Source organism: Nomascus leucogenys, chromosome 17, assembly GCF_006542625.1.
Source record: "Nomascus leucogenys isolate Asia chromosome 17, Asia_NLE_v1, whole genome shotgun sequence".
NCBI classification, from domain to species: Eukaryota; Metazoa; Chordata; class Mammalia; order Primates; family Hylobatidae; genus Nomascus; species Nomascus leucogenys.
The window spans coordinates 45,012,951-45,024,708 of NC_044397.1; the positions used below are offsets into that span (position 1 = coordinate 45,012,951).

At 46.6% G+C, this 11,758-nt stretch overlaps 1 protein-coding gene across 1 annotated transcript in view; it reads left to right on the forward strand.

Moving 5' to 3' along the window:
* Window positions 1–10,413, forward strand: part of GALNT17 (polypeptide N-acetylgalactosaminyltransferase 17) — a 585,735-nt gene extending 575,322 nt beyond the window's left edge. The window contains exons 10-11 of the mRNA XM_030795950.1: window positions 7,575–7,742; window positions 8,831–10,413. Of these exons, the coding sequence (XP_030651810.1) occupies window positions 7,575–7,742; window positions 8,831–8,959 (297 nt within the window). The 3' untranslated portion in view covers window positions 8,960–10,413. The remainder of the gene's footprint in view (window positions 1–7,574; window positions 7,743–8,830) is intronic.
* The last annotated feature ends 1,345 nt before the right edge of the window (window positions 10,414–11,758 follow it).

Here is an 11,758-nt window from a genome sequence, read left to right on the forward strand (position 1 = left end):
AGATAGAAGTTTCAAACAGCCAAATTAGCATGTAGATTCTATTGAAAGTGCTGAGGATGGAAAACTCTCCAAGAAAGTGACTACATGTAGGAGAAGTTATATCAACTGTACTCAGCACAGCACCTGGGGGCAATTGAAGAAAAAGCAATTGAAGTTTATAATTTATAGATCCTGGTTTATTAAGCTGTTCTTGCCTTGTTTTAAAGAGATACCTGAGACTGGGTAATTTATAAAGAAAAGAGGTTTATTTGTCTTATGACTGTACAACATCTGCTCAGCTTCTGGTGAGGCCTCAGGGAGCTTTTGCCCATGGCGAAAGGTGAAGCAGGAGCACGCACATCAATGGGCAAGAGTGGGAAAAAGAGAGTGAGGTGAGAAGGTCCTAGACTTCTAAACAACCAGATCTTGCATTAACTAACTAAGCAAGAACTCATTTATCACCAAGGGGATGGTGCCTAAACCATTCATAAGGAATATGGCCCCAAGATACAGTTACCTCCCATCAGACCCCATCTCCAACACCACCAATCACATTTCAACATGATATTTGGAGGAGACAAACATTCAAACCACATCACCTGATCACCTTTAAAAGAGCAATTTCAATAAAGTAACGATGGCAGAAGTTAGGTTGCAAGGCATTAAAGGTATAAGAGAGAGGAAATTCAAATTAAGAGATAAGTAGAGCTGTGGCTAGAGACATACAGATCTGGTTGTATTTGTAGCTTGATTGAAGAAATGAAAGAAAGGAGTGAATAATGGCTTAGGGTACCTACAGAGTGGGGAGAGGGTCAGAGACCGAAGGAAATGAGAGTGAAGGAAGACAGGTTTTTGAAAAGTAAGGGAGACAACTTTTCAACAAAATGGAAAGTAATATTCTCTGAAGGCAGTAAGGGCCCAGGACACCAGGATAGGAGATTGAGGAGGAAGAACACATTTTTAAAAATCCAGACTCTGGCAGGGATTGGAGGGGTGTTGGCTGACAGAGAGTCACATGAGGCAAATGAAAAGATGAGAAGGGCCCAGGCAAAGTTGGAACACACGTCTCCAGTGGGTGTGGTCAGTTGGCACCTGTCCCTGGCTCTGTGAAAGCAAAGACCAAGGAGACTCATAAACCTGCAGTTCAGAGTGACCACAAGGTACCTGGATGGTTGGTGTGATCACAGAGGTGTATTAAACACACTACTTGCACTGGCAATGAACATTCTGAAAAGGGAATTAAGAGAACAAAACCATTTACAATAGCATCAAAAAGGATTAAATGCTTAGGAATAAATTTAGCCAAAAAAATGCAAGACATGTACACTGAAAATGAGAAAACATTATTGAAAGAAATTAAAGATCTAAGTAAAAAAGATATCCTCTGTTCATGGATTAGAGGACTTAAGAGTGTTAAGATGGCAATTCTTCCTAAATTGATCTAGAGATTCAATGCAATCCCTATCAAAATGCCAACTGCCTTTTTTTTTTTTTGCAGAAATGGAAAAGCTAATCCTAAAATACATATGAAATTCAAGGGACACAAAATAGCCAGAACAGTATTGAAAAAGAACAAAGTTGCAAGACTCACACTTCCCAGTTCTAAGACTTACTACACAGCTATAATAATCAAAGCAGTATAATATGGCACAAAGGTAGACATGGAGATCAAAGGAATCACATTTAGAGTCTAGAAACAAACCCTCACATTTATAGTCCATTGATTTTTGACAAGAGTGACAAGACAATTCAATAGGGAAAGAATAGTCTTTTCAGCAATGGTGCCAGGACACAGATATTCACATGAAAAAGAGTGAATTTGGACCCCGACCTTGTACTATATAGAAAAAAAATTCAAAGGGCATCAAAGACCTAAATATAAGAGATGAAACTATAAAATTCTTAGAAAACATAGGGGTAAATCTTCATGGCCTTGGATTTCGCAATGGTTTCTTAGAGATGACTTCAAAAACACAAATAACCAAAGAAAAAAACAGCTTCTTTGTATTTTACCAAAAATGAAAACTTTCATGCTTCAAAGGACATTATCAAGCATATGAAAAACAACCCACAGAATGGGAGAAAATATTTGTAAATCATATGTCAGAAAAATGTCTTGGTATCCAGAATATGTAAAGAGCTCTTATAACTCAAAAATAAGAAGACAACCCTTTTTTTAATGGTCAGAAGATTTGAATAGACTTCTTTTTCAAAGAAGATATAAAATGGTCAATAAGCAAATGAAAATATGCTCAACATCTTTAGTCATTAGAGAAATGCAAATTAAAACCACAGTGGCCACTTCACACTCCTACTAGGATGACTAGAATCAAAAAAAGCAGACAATAACATGAGTTGGCCAGGATGTGGAGAAATTGAAACCCTGGTTCATTGCTGGTGGGAGTGTAAAATGCTACAGCTGCTTTGGAAAATAATTTGGCAGTTCCTTAGAAAGTTAAACATAGAGTTACCATATGGCCTAAGGATGAGTAATTCTACTCCTAGGTGTATACCTCAGAGAATTGAAAACATATGTTCATATGAAAATTGTACATGAATATCCATAGCAGCATTGTTCATAATAGCCAAAAAATGGAAGCAACCCAAATGTCCATCAGCTTGAAAATGAATAAACAAAATGGTCAAAATGAGGAGACCACACCTTGAAGAGACACATTAAAGCAGCACGTACATCCAGTTGCTCCAAAGACCTGAAAGGAGAGGTCGGGGGCTGGAAGACATTGTGCAGGACAGAGAATCACACTGAAGCCTAGGAAAGTTGAAGCCAGAACATTCTAGAGGAAGGCCAATCAGTAGCATCTCCAGGCAGAGAAACACACCTAGACAAAGACTTAGAGGCAGGAAAGCCTATTGAATGTGCAGAGGACAGGAAGAAGAGACCCTCAAGGAAGGAGCATGAGGGATGAGGAGTCATAGTAGGTAGACAACACCACAAAAGCTCCTGGTTCAGGACTGGGGCAAACTTTGGACATTTGGTTGACAGCAGATCCAGGGGTTCACTACCCGCCTGCCTCATGGTAGAAAAGCAGGTGTGAGATCTGTTTGCCTAACCCTAGCCCCATCATCCTTCAGACCACAGTACTGGCTTCTAACTTGCTCAGAAAAGGATGCAAGTATTGGTCCCTTGGCCAGACCAGCAGAACCTATGCACATGACCCAGTATTTTCAGTGAGATAAACACCTTCCCCTGGAAAGGAAATCCCACTCGGACCCTCCTCGTCTGCCCCAGCCTGCCCTGCATGCCTGCATGGCTTAGGACTGCCATGTGGCCTCTGTAGGTCCTGGCATTCTAGGTCTCATTGTTTCACTCCCTAACAGACCTCAGAAAGGAGAACGTCTAACTCCCAGTGGCATTTAGCTTCCCTCTTTAAATATCTGGGTCACAGATATGCTCAGTTAATTAATGTTCTTAGTGCTGCTCATCTGCCTGCTGGATAATAGATTGATTCATAATTTCAGTAAGCAGCTGTGTATATCTTTCCCTGAACATAAAGGCAGCTTGCTGTCATTCATCACTTTGCATTTGGAGAATTTAAATATATTCAGGCAGACATTGTTTAGGGAGGGGGAGGGAGGGCTTCTGATTTTCTTACCATTTTGCCTCTAACAATTACTTTGATTTGGAACTAATTGGGGTTTAAAGCACACGTTAACCACATCTCTCTCAAGGGCACTTAATAAACTCCCTGTCCCTTGTTCTAGGAGAGCAGCCAGGCCCTCCTTTTGGGATCAGAGCCAAGAGCTTCTGAGTACCTTTCACCAAGAAATGAGAACCCCATGCAGAGAATCTTATCTGCCAGAAAAGAGCCACTCCTGTCGCTGAGCAGAGCGACTTATTTCATTCCTGGGCAGAATATGCTCAAGCTTTCTGGAGGAGGTGGGGTTCTCCTGGCAATCTGGGAGGGGGCTCTTCTGCTGCTCAGCTGCTGGGCCATGGCAGCCAACCATCAGGTATTCGGTGACCAAAAGAAAGCAGCCAGCACCCAGCCAGGTGACCAGATGTCTTCATGCCTCAGTTTCCTCATCTATAAAATGCAAAGAAGTGAAAATTGCATTACTTATTCTCTTTACAATGGTTAGAAATGATGCAGAGTGTTGTTGTTTTTTTTAATTTATTAGGCAACAGCTGTGTAGATGTGGCTGCCTTTTTAAATGATGCCATTCACCACAGTTATGTGCTCAACCCCAAACACGTTTTGAGCACTTTGTCTGTGATTTGCTCCTAGTAAGGAAGGAAATTAATTAGGCACAGCCCCTCCCTCTCAGGAGTGTGAAAGATGGGTGAATGCATTTTTTTTATTTTGGAATATGATTCTTAATATAATTTTCCTTCCCCAGGAGAGTGAAGGCAGCAGAGGTGAGGCTACTAGCCTAGTACAGGCCCTGTTGTGGGAAGGTTGCCAGGCAACACCTTCCCTGTATCAGTCAGGAATTGCTGCATAACAACTACCCCAAAACGTAGTGGCTTAAATCAGTATGCATTTTTTATTGCTCACGAGTCTACAGGTCAGCTGGATGGTTCTCTGATCTGGACTAGGCTTGGCTGATCTAGGCTGGATTCATTCCTGCATCTCCTATCAGCAGCTCCCTATCCAGGTTGGCCTCATCCATTTGGTTAACTGGTGGTTAACTAGCAATTGGTTGGGCCACATGACTCATCCTCAAACAGACCAGCCTGGGCTTACTGTTCCAAGAGACTGAAAGGATTCATACAAGGCTAAAAGTCTAGTCTAGGAACAGGCACAGCCTCACTTCTGCTGCATTCCATTGGCCAAAGCAAGTCACAGGGCCAACCAATATTCAAGGGATGAGGGAACAGACTTCATTTCTTGATGGAAATTGCTTCAAAGCCATCTTGTCATGGGTATATAGAAGGAATAGTGGAGGATGTGGTCAGTTTTGCAACCTACCACAATCATCCAGCATTTGTTGTTGTATGTAGAGCATAAAGCAAGTACTAGGATTATGTTGCCCACTTAACGATATTTTTGCTCTGCTCTTTCGTTATTATAAATTCTGTTGCAATAAATACCCTACCCATGAATTTTTGTTTGCAATTCTGATTATTTCCTTCTGATAGAGTGTATTAGTCCAGTCTCATGCTGTTAATAAAGACATACCCAAGACTGGGTAGTTTATAAAGAAAAAGAGGTTTTAATGGACTCATAGTTCTACATGGCTGAGGAGGCCTCGCAATCATGTTGGAAGGTGAGGGAGGAGCAAAGGGATGCCTTATGTGGCGGCAGGCAAGAGAGCATGTGCAGGGGAACTGTCCTTTATAAAACCAGCAGATCTCATGAGACTTATTATCATGAGAACAGCATGGGAAAAACCTCCCTTCATGAATCAATTACCTCCCACCGGGTCCCTCCCACAACACATGAGGATTATGGGAACTACAATCCAAGATGAGATTTGGGTGGGGACACAGCCAAACCATATCATGGAGTTCTACAAATGGATTCTTTTTAATTTCTATTTTGATTCAGGGGAGTACATATATAGGTTTTTAACAAGGGTATATTGCATGATGCTGAGGTTTGGGGTATGCTTGAAATCATCACCCAGGTAGTAAGCATAATACCCAATAGGTAGTTTTTCAGCTCTTGCCTTCCTTTCTCCCTCCTTTTGGCATTCCCAGTGTCTGTAGTTTCCGTCTTTATGTCCATGAATACCCAATATTTAGCTCCCATTCACAAGCGAGAACATACAGTATTTGGTCTTCTGATTCTGCGTTAATTCTCTTAGGATAATGGCCTCCAGCTGCATCCATGTTGCTACAAAAGACATGATGCTGTTCTTTTTCATGGCTGTATTGTATTCCATGGTGTATAGGTACCACATTTTCTTCATCCAATTCACCATTTATGGGCACGTGGGTTGATTGCATACCTTTGCTATTGTGAATAGTGCTGCAATGAACATGTAAGTGCATGTGTCTTTTTGGTAGAATTATGTCTTTTCCTTTGGGTAGATACCCAGTAATAGGATTGCAGGTCAAACAGTAGTTCTACTTTTAGTTCTTTGATAAGTCCCCAAACTTCTTTCCACAACAGATGAACTAATTTACATTCCCACCGACAGTGTATAAGTATGCCTTCTTCTCTGCAGCCTCATCAACCTCTGTTATTTTTTGACTTTTTAATAATAGCCATTCTTGCTGGTGAGAGATAGTATCTCATTGTGGTTTTGATTTGCATGTGTCTGATGATTAATGATGATGAGCATTTTTTCACATGTTTGTTGACCACTTGTATGTCTTCTTATGAGAAGTGTCTGTTCATGTCTTTTGTGCATAAAAGTGGATTAATTGAATCAAAGGCCATGAACATTTTAAAAGCACAAAGTATATATTTAGAAATCTCCTTTTTGAAAGGTTGTAGTAATCTACCCTCCCTCCAGCCCAATAGTGAGAGGGCCCATCTTAGACTTAAGTCACCAAAATGTGGTGAATAATCGGTTGCCCAGGCTGGAGTGCAGTGGCACGATCTCTGCTCACTGCAACCTGCACACCCCCAGGTTCAAGCAATTCTCCTGCCTCAGCCTCCTGAATAGCTTGGATTATAGTTGCTCACCACCACACCTGGCTGATTTTTGTAGTTTTAGAAGAGACGGAGTTTGGCCATGTTGGTCAGGCTGGTCTCGAACTCCTGGCTTCAAGTGATCTGCCTGCCTCAGCCTCCCAAAGTGCTGGGATCACCGGCATGAGCCACTGAGCCTGGCCTAATCTCTTTTGTAAAACGTGGTATCTCATTATTTTAGATTTTTGTTTCTTTTCCTACCTATGAGATTGAGTACTGTTTAATGTCTGTTTCTTCTTCAGTGAATGGCTTCTTTGAGCCTTTTGCAGCAGGGTAGATTTCGTCAATCCCCCTTTGTAAGTGGGGAGGAAATGGAGACTCAGGTTACTTGTTCAAGGTGGCCCAGCCAGCTGAAAGTAGAGCCATTTAGAAACTAGACATCCAGCTTCTTCATCTATTCCTTCTCCCCGACGTTGCTGAACAGAAGACTGGGTCCTAAAACATTGACTGACGATATGCTTAGATAAAAGATCAGGGCCGGGCACGGTGGCTCATGCCTGTAATCCTAGCACTTTCAGAAGCCGAGGCGGGCAGATCACGAGGTCAGGAGTTCGAGACCAGCCTGACCAACATGGTGAAACTCCACCTCTACTAAAAATACAAAAATTAGCCGAGCGTAGTGGTGCGCGCCTGTAATCCCACGTACTCAGGAGGCTGAGGCAGGAGAATTGCTTGTACCTGGGAAGCGGAGGTTGCAGTGGGCTGAGATCGTGCCATTGCCCTCCAGGCAGGGCAATAGAGTGAGACTCCGTCTCAAAAAAAGGAAAAAAGATCAGAGAGTCACCCTGGGGACTCTGTACCCAGGCTCAGAAGCCCGGAGCAGGGCTGTCCTGTGAGGTGAGCATATGGTCTGAGTGACAGGCTGGGATGGTGGCCAGGACTGCAGTATTGACAAACAGCAGGAGTGAAGCCGGGAGACCTGAGCCCCGCTTCCTCCCATGTCTCACTCCTGCCTCCCGCTTCCATTCCCCTGCTGCTCTGGTCTCTCGACAGCTTGCCCGCTACACCAAGGAAGGCTTCCTGCACTTGGGTGCCCTGGGGACCACCACGCTCCTCCCTGACACCCGCTGCCTGGTGGACAACTCCAAGAGTCGGCTGCCCCAGCTCCTGGACTGCGACAAGGTCAAGAGCAGCCTGTACAAGCGCTGGAACTTCATCCAGGTGAGTGCTGTATGGACAGGGCCAGCGCCCAGAGTAGCTGCAAGAGGCTGCAGACCACAGAGGGGAATCCTGCTTCCCCAGGGGTCCCCAGCAAAGAGCGACCCCGAACCCAGGTCTCCCTGCCCCGGGCCGGGCTTGTGTACCCAAAGCACTTCTGGGGGCAGCTGTGGAGTTTCTGCATGGAGTAGCATTTCTGATTCCTACATCAGTGGCAGGCTGGTTGAGCTCTGATCAATCCTGAGATAGGAGTGAGGGGGGACATCCTTGAAATCTACTAAGTACCCACAGCCAGTGGGGTTGAGACCATCAGACCAAGAATATCCCAGGAAACTCAACATCCTGACCCCATCCCCCACTAATCCTCCTCACCTGATTCAGATACTCCAACTGGGTGAAGCTTATTTAGTTTCTGACTTCAGGGTCCCCAGAGGAGGTCCTCATGCTTCCCTGCCCCAGTCCCATGCAAAGATTTTGGTGGAATTGATTCTCTGCAAGAAGCTATGTGCCAGGCGCCATGATAGTTGAGCCTCTCTCTCTTTCTCTCTCCTATTGCGCTCTCTCTCTCTCTCCCTCTCCCTCTCTCTCCCTCTCTCTCCCTCTCTCTCCCTCTCTCCCTCTCTCCCTCTCTCTGCCTCTCTCTCCCTTTCTCTCTTTTTCTTCTCTGTCTTGTCTCTCCTCTATCTCCTGTCTTCTCTCTGTTCCTCTCCTCTCTTCTTTTTTCTCTCTCTCCCCTTTGTCTTTCTCTTTTTCTCTCTCCTCTCTCTGTTTCTCTCTTCTCTCCTCTCTCTCTTCCCTCTTTTTCTACCCTTCCTCCCTTTCTTTGTCTTCTCTTTGTCTCTTTCTCCTTCCTGTCTCTTTCTCTTCTGTCTCTCTCTATCTTCTCTGTTTCTCCTCTCTTCCCTCTTTCTTTCTCTCGTCTTTCTCTGTCTTCTCTTTGCCTCTTTCTCTGTCTCTCTCGTTCTCTTCTCTCTTTTTCTTTTTCTCTTTGTCATTTTCTCTCTCCTGTCTCTCTTTCTCCTCTCTATATCTCTCGCTCTCTCTCTCTCCTCTCTCTCTTCTTCTGTCTTCTCGATTTTGCCCCCTCCCAGAACGGAGCCATCATGAACAAGGGCACGGGACGCTGCCTGGAGGTGGAGAACCGGGGCCTGGCTGGCATCGACCTCATCCTCCGCAGCTGCACAGGTCAGAGGTGGACCATCAAGAACTCCATCAAGTAGAGGGAGGGAGCTGGGGCACTGGAGCCTGGCCCCCAGGACATGGATGCTCCCTCCAACATCTGGACAAGCCGCCCTGGCGGAGAGACAGCAACGGGCCGGCAGGTGCTCGATGGGCCCCCCAGGGCTTCTCCAGGGCAGCACAGGGACCCCGGATGAAAACTCTGTCCCCTCTTAGGCATTCAGCTGCCCACAAGTTTCCTGCACCCTGGAAAAGCCCCACACCCTTTCTCTGGGAAACCGAGAGCTGTCTTCTGCAGCCTCTGATGTGGACCTGGTACTGAGGAGCAAGACTGTCCAGTTCTCCTCCACATCTCCCATCCCAGAATCAGGATCTGAGACTGGCAGGGTCCCCTCCTGTGTCTCATCTCTTGCAGCAGCAGCTGCTGAACTCCAGCCATCAACACAGTGGGAGGCAGCGGGGGCTTCAGCCATGTCCTAGCTCCCCACCCTAAAAGGAGGCAGCAAGGACCGGGCACTATTTCCTCCGAGGTTACTTCTACCCAGATGACACCTGCCTGTTCACGCCCAAAGGCAGCCACTGCCCCTAACCCTTCCCACCAGGGTAGCTTTGGGCACTGCAGCTCTGGACTTTTCTGGCCCCTCCTGAGATGACCTGATGGAGCTGATGCTTTCTCTCCTAATCACCTGGGCACTAGGCTCTTATCAGTGTACTTGGGCCAGCTCTGCTGCCTGTGTCTAGAGGAAGCCAGAGACAGAAATAGGCTAAGCCTGCAGTAGGAGCTCAGCTGCAAGGGCCCCGCAGGATGGAGCTGGGTCAAGGACCAGGGAGCCCGGAGGCTGCCACCGGGGAGCAGCAGCGGTCCTCCATCCAGAACCTAAGGGCTGAAGCAAAGGCTGCCAGGACCCTCGAAGATGCTTTTGGCTCACCTCATTTCACCCCACGCTCTGCTGGCTGGCAGAGGAGAAGGCAGTCGTTTCCTCTCTGAAGAGTATTAATTTTTTTTCGATTGCCCTCTGGTTAGGGTGCACATATAAATCAGAGTTAATATATGAACGCGTGTGCATGCATGAGCGTGTGTGTGCCTGCGTGCTGTGCGTGGCAGGGTGTGTGTGTGTGTGTGTCCGGCTGTGCGTTCTCGAGTGTGTGACGATGCTGACCTAGCTGTGTGGCCTTGGGCTTGCTGCTTCATTACTCACCTGGATGGGGACGAGGGATGAGAAGGGTGTGGGTTTGGCCCCATGTCACTGGCCGGAAGGATGTGTTTCAGCCCTGCCCTGTGGGGTGCCCCCGATGGGAGGGTGTCCCATCTCCCAGTCCCCATCTCTTTTTCCCCACACTGTCCCTGGCCAAGCCCTGCCCAGAGCTGAACCCTGTAGCTGCCCCCTTGCCCTGTGTGGGATTCACAGTGTCTCATTTGGTGACATCTTACTGGTGATATCTCCTCACCCCATCTCCGACCTTGTGGAATAAATACATGTTAGCACTTCCCAGAGCGGCCTCCTTTGTGTCTTGATTTCTCCAGAACTGTGGGGAGGGGAGTGATGGAGACATAGGGGTGAGCTTCTTTGACTTTGAGGGTTTAGTGTTATTTATTTATCTATTTATTTGAGATGGAGTCTTGCTCTGTGGCCCAGGCTGGAGTGCAGTGGTGTAGTCATGACCCACTGCAGCTTCAAACTCCTGGGCTCAAATGATCCTCCCACCTCAGCCTCCTGAGTAACTGAGACTACAGGTACACATCACCGTGCCTGGCTAATTTTTTAAAAAAGATTTTTGTAGAGATGGAATCTTGCTATGTTGCCCAGGCTGGGCCTGAACTCCTTGCCTCAAGAGATCTTCCCACCTTCACCTCTCAAACTGCTGGGATTTCAGGTGTGAGCCACTGCATCCAGCTAATTTTTTAAAAAATTGTAGAGAGGGATCTTGCCCAGATTCGTTTCAAACTCCTGGCCTCAGGCAATCCTTTCACCTCAGCCTTCTGAGTAACTGGAACCACAGGCACAGGCCACTAGACCTGGCTGATTTTTGAGAAACAGGTTATTGCTATGTTCCCCACGCTGGTCTTGAATTCCTGGCCTCAAGTGATCCTCCTAGTGCAGAGGATCTGCACTAGTGCAGTTCAAGACTAGCCCCTCAAAGTGCAGAGATTACAGGTGTGAGTCAGTGCACCAGGTCTGGGTTTGCTCTTAGTAAAGGCAAAAGGCCCCCGCACACTGGGGCTGACTAAGACAATGCCGGTCTACCCTCGCACTTGCCTTTTCCCCCTCACAGCAGGACAGAACTGGACACCTGACCCTCGCTTACTAACCCTTTTGTGTCCCAGGTTAGGAACATCAAGTTGGCACAGAAAGCTGTAAGGAAGGGGAGACTTACCATGGGACTTGGCCCTTCCTGCCACCGTCCAGAAAATTCCACCTTTTTTTTTTTTCGCTCTTCTCATCCAGGCTGGAGTACAGTGGCGCAATCTCCGCTCACTGCAACCTCTGCCTCCCAGGTTCAAGTGATTCTCCTGCCCCAGCCTCCTGAGTAGGTGGGATTACAGGCGTCTGCCACCACACCTATTTTTTTTTTTATTTTTATTTTTTTTAAGAGACGGGGTTTCACCATGTTGGCCAGGCTGGTCTGGAACTCCTGACCTCAAGTGATCCTCCGCCTCGGCCTCCCGAAGTGCTGAAGTTACAGGCATGAGCTACCACATCTGGCACCCCCCCTTTTTTAGGGCCACACAGTGGCAGGACAAGATGGCTCACTTTGCTTATGTGGCGTGGGGGATGCTGGCTCAGGACCCCTGGGAGACTCTGGTACCAGCACATGTGCTCTGAGCTCTGAACCTTGGT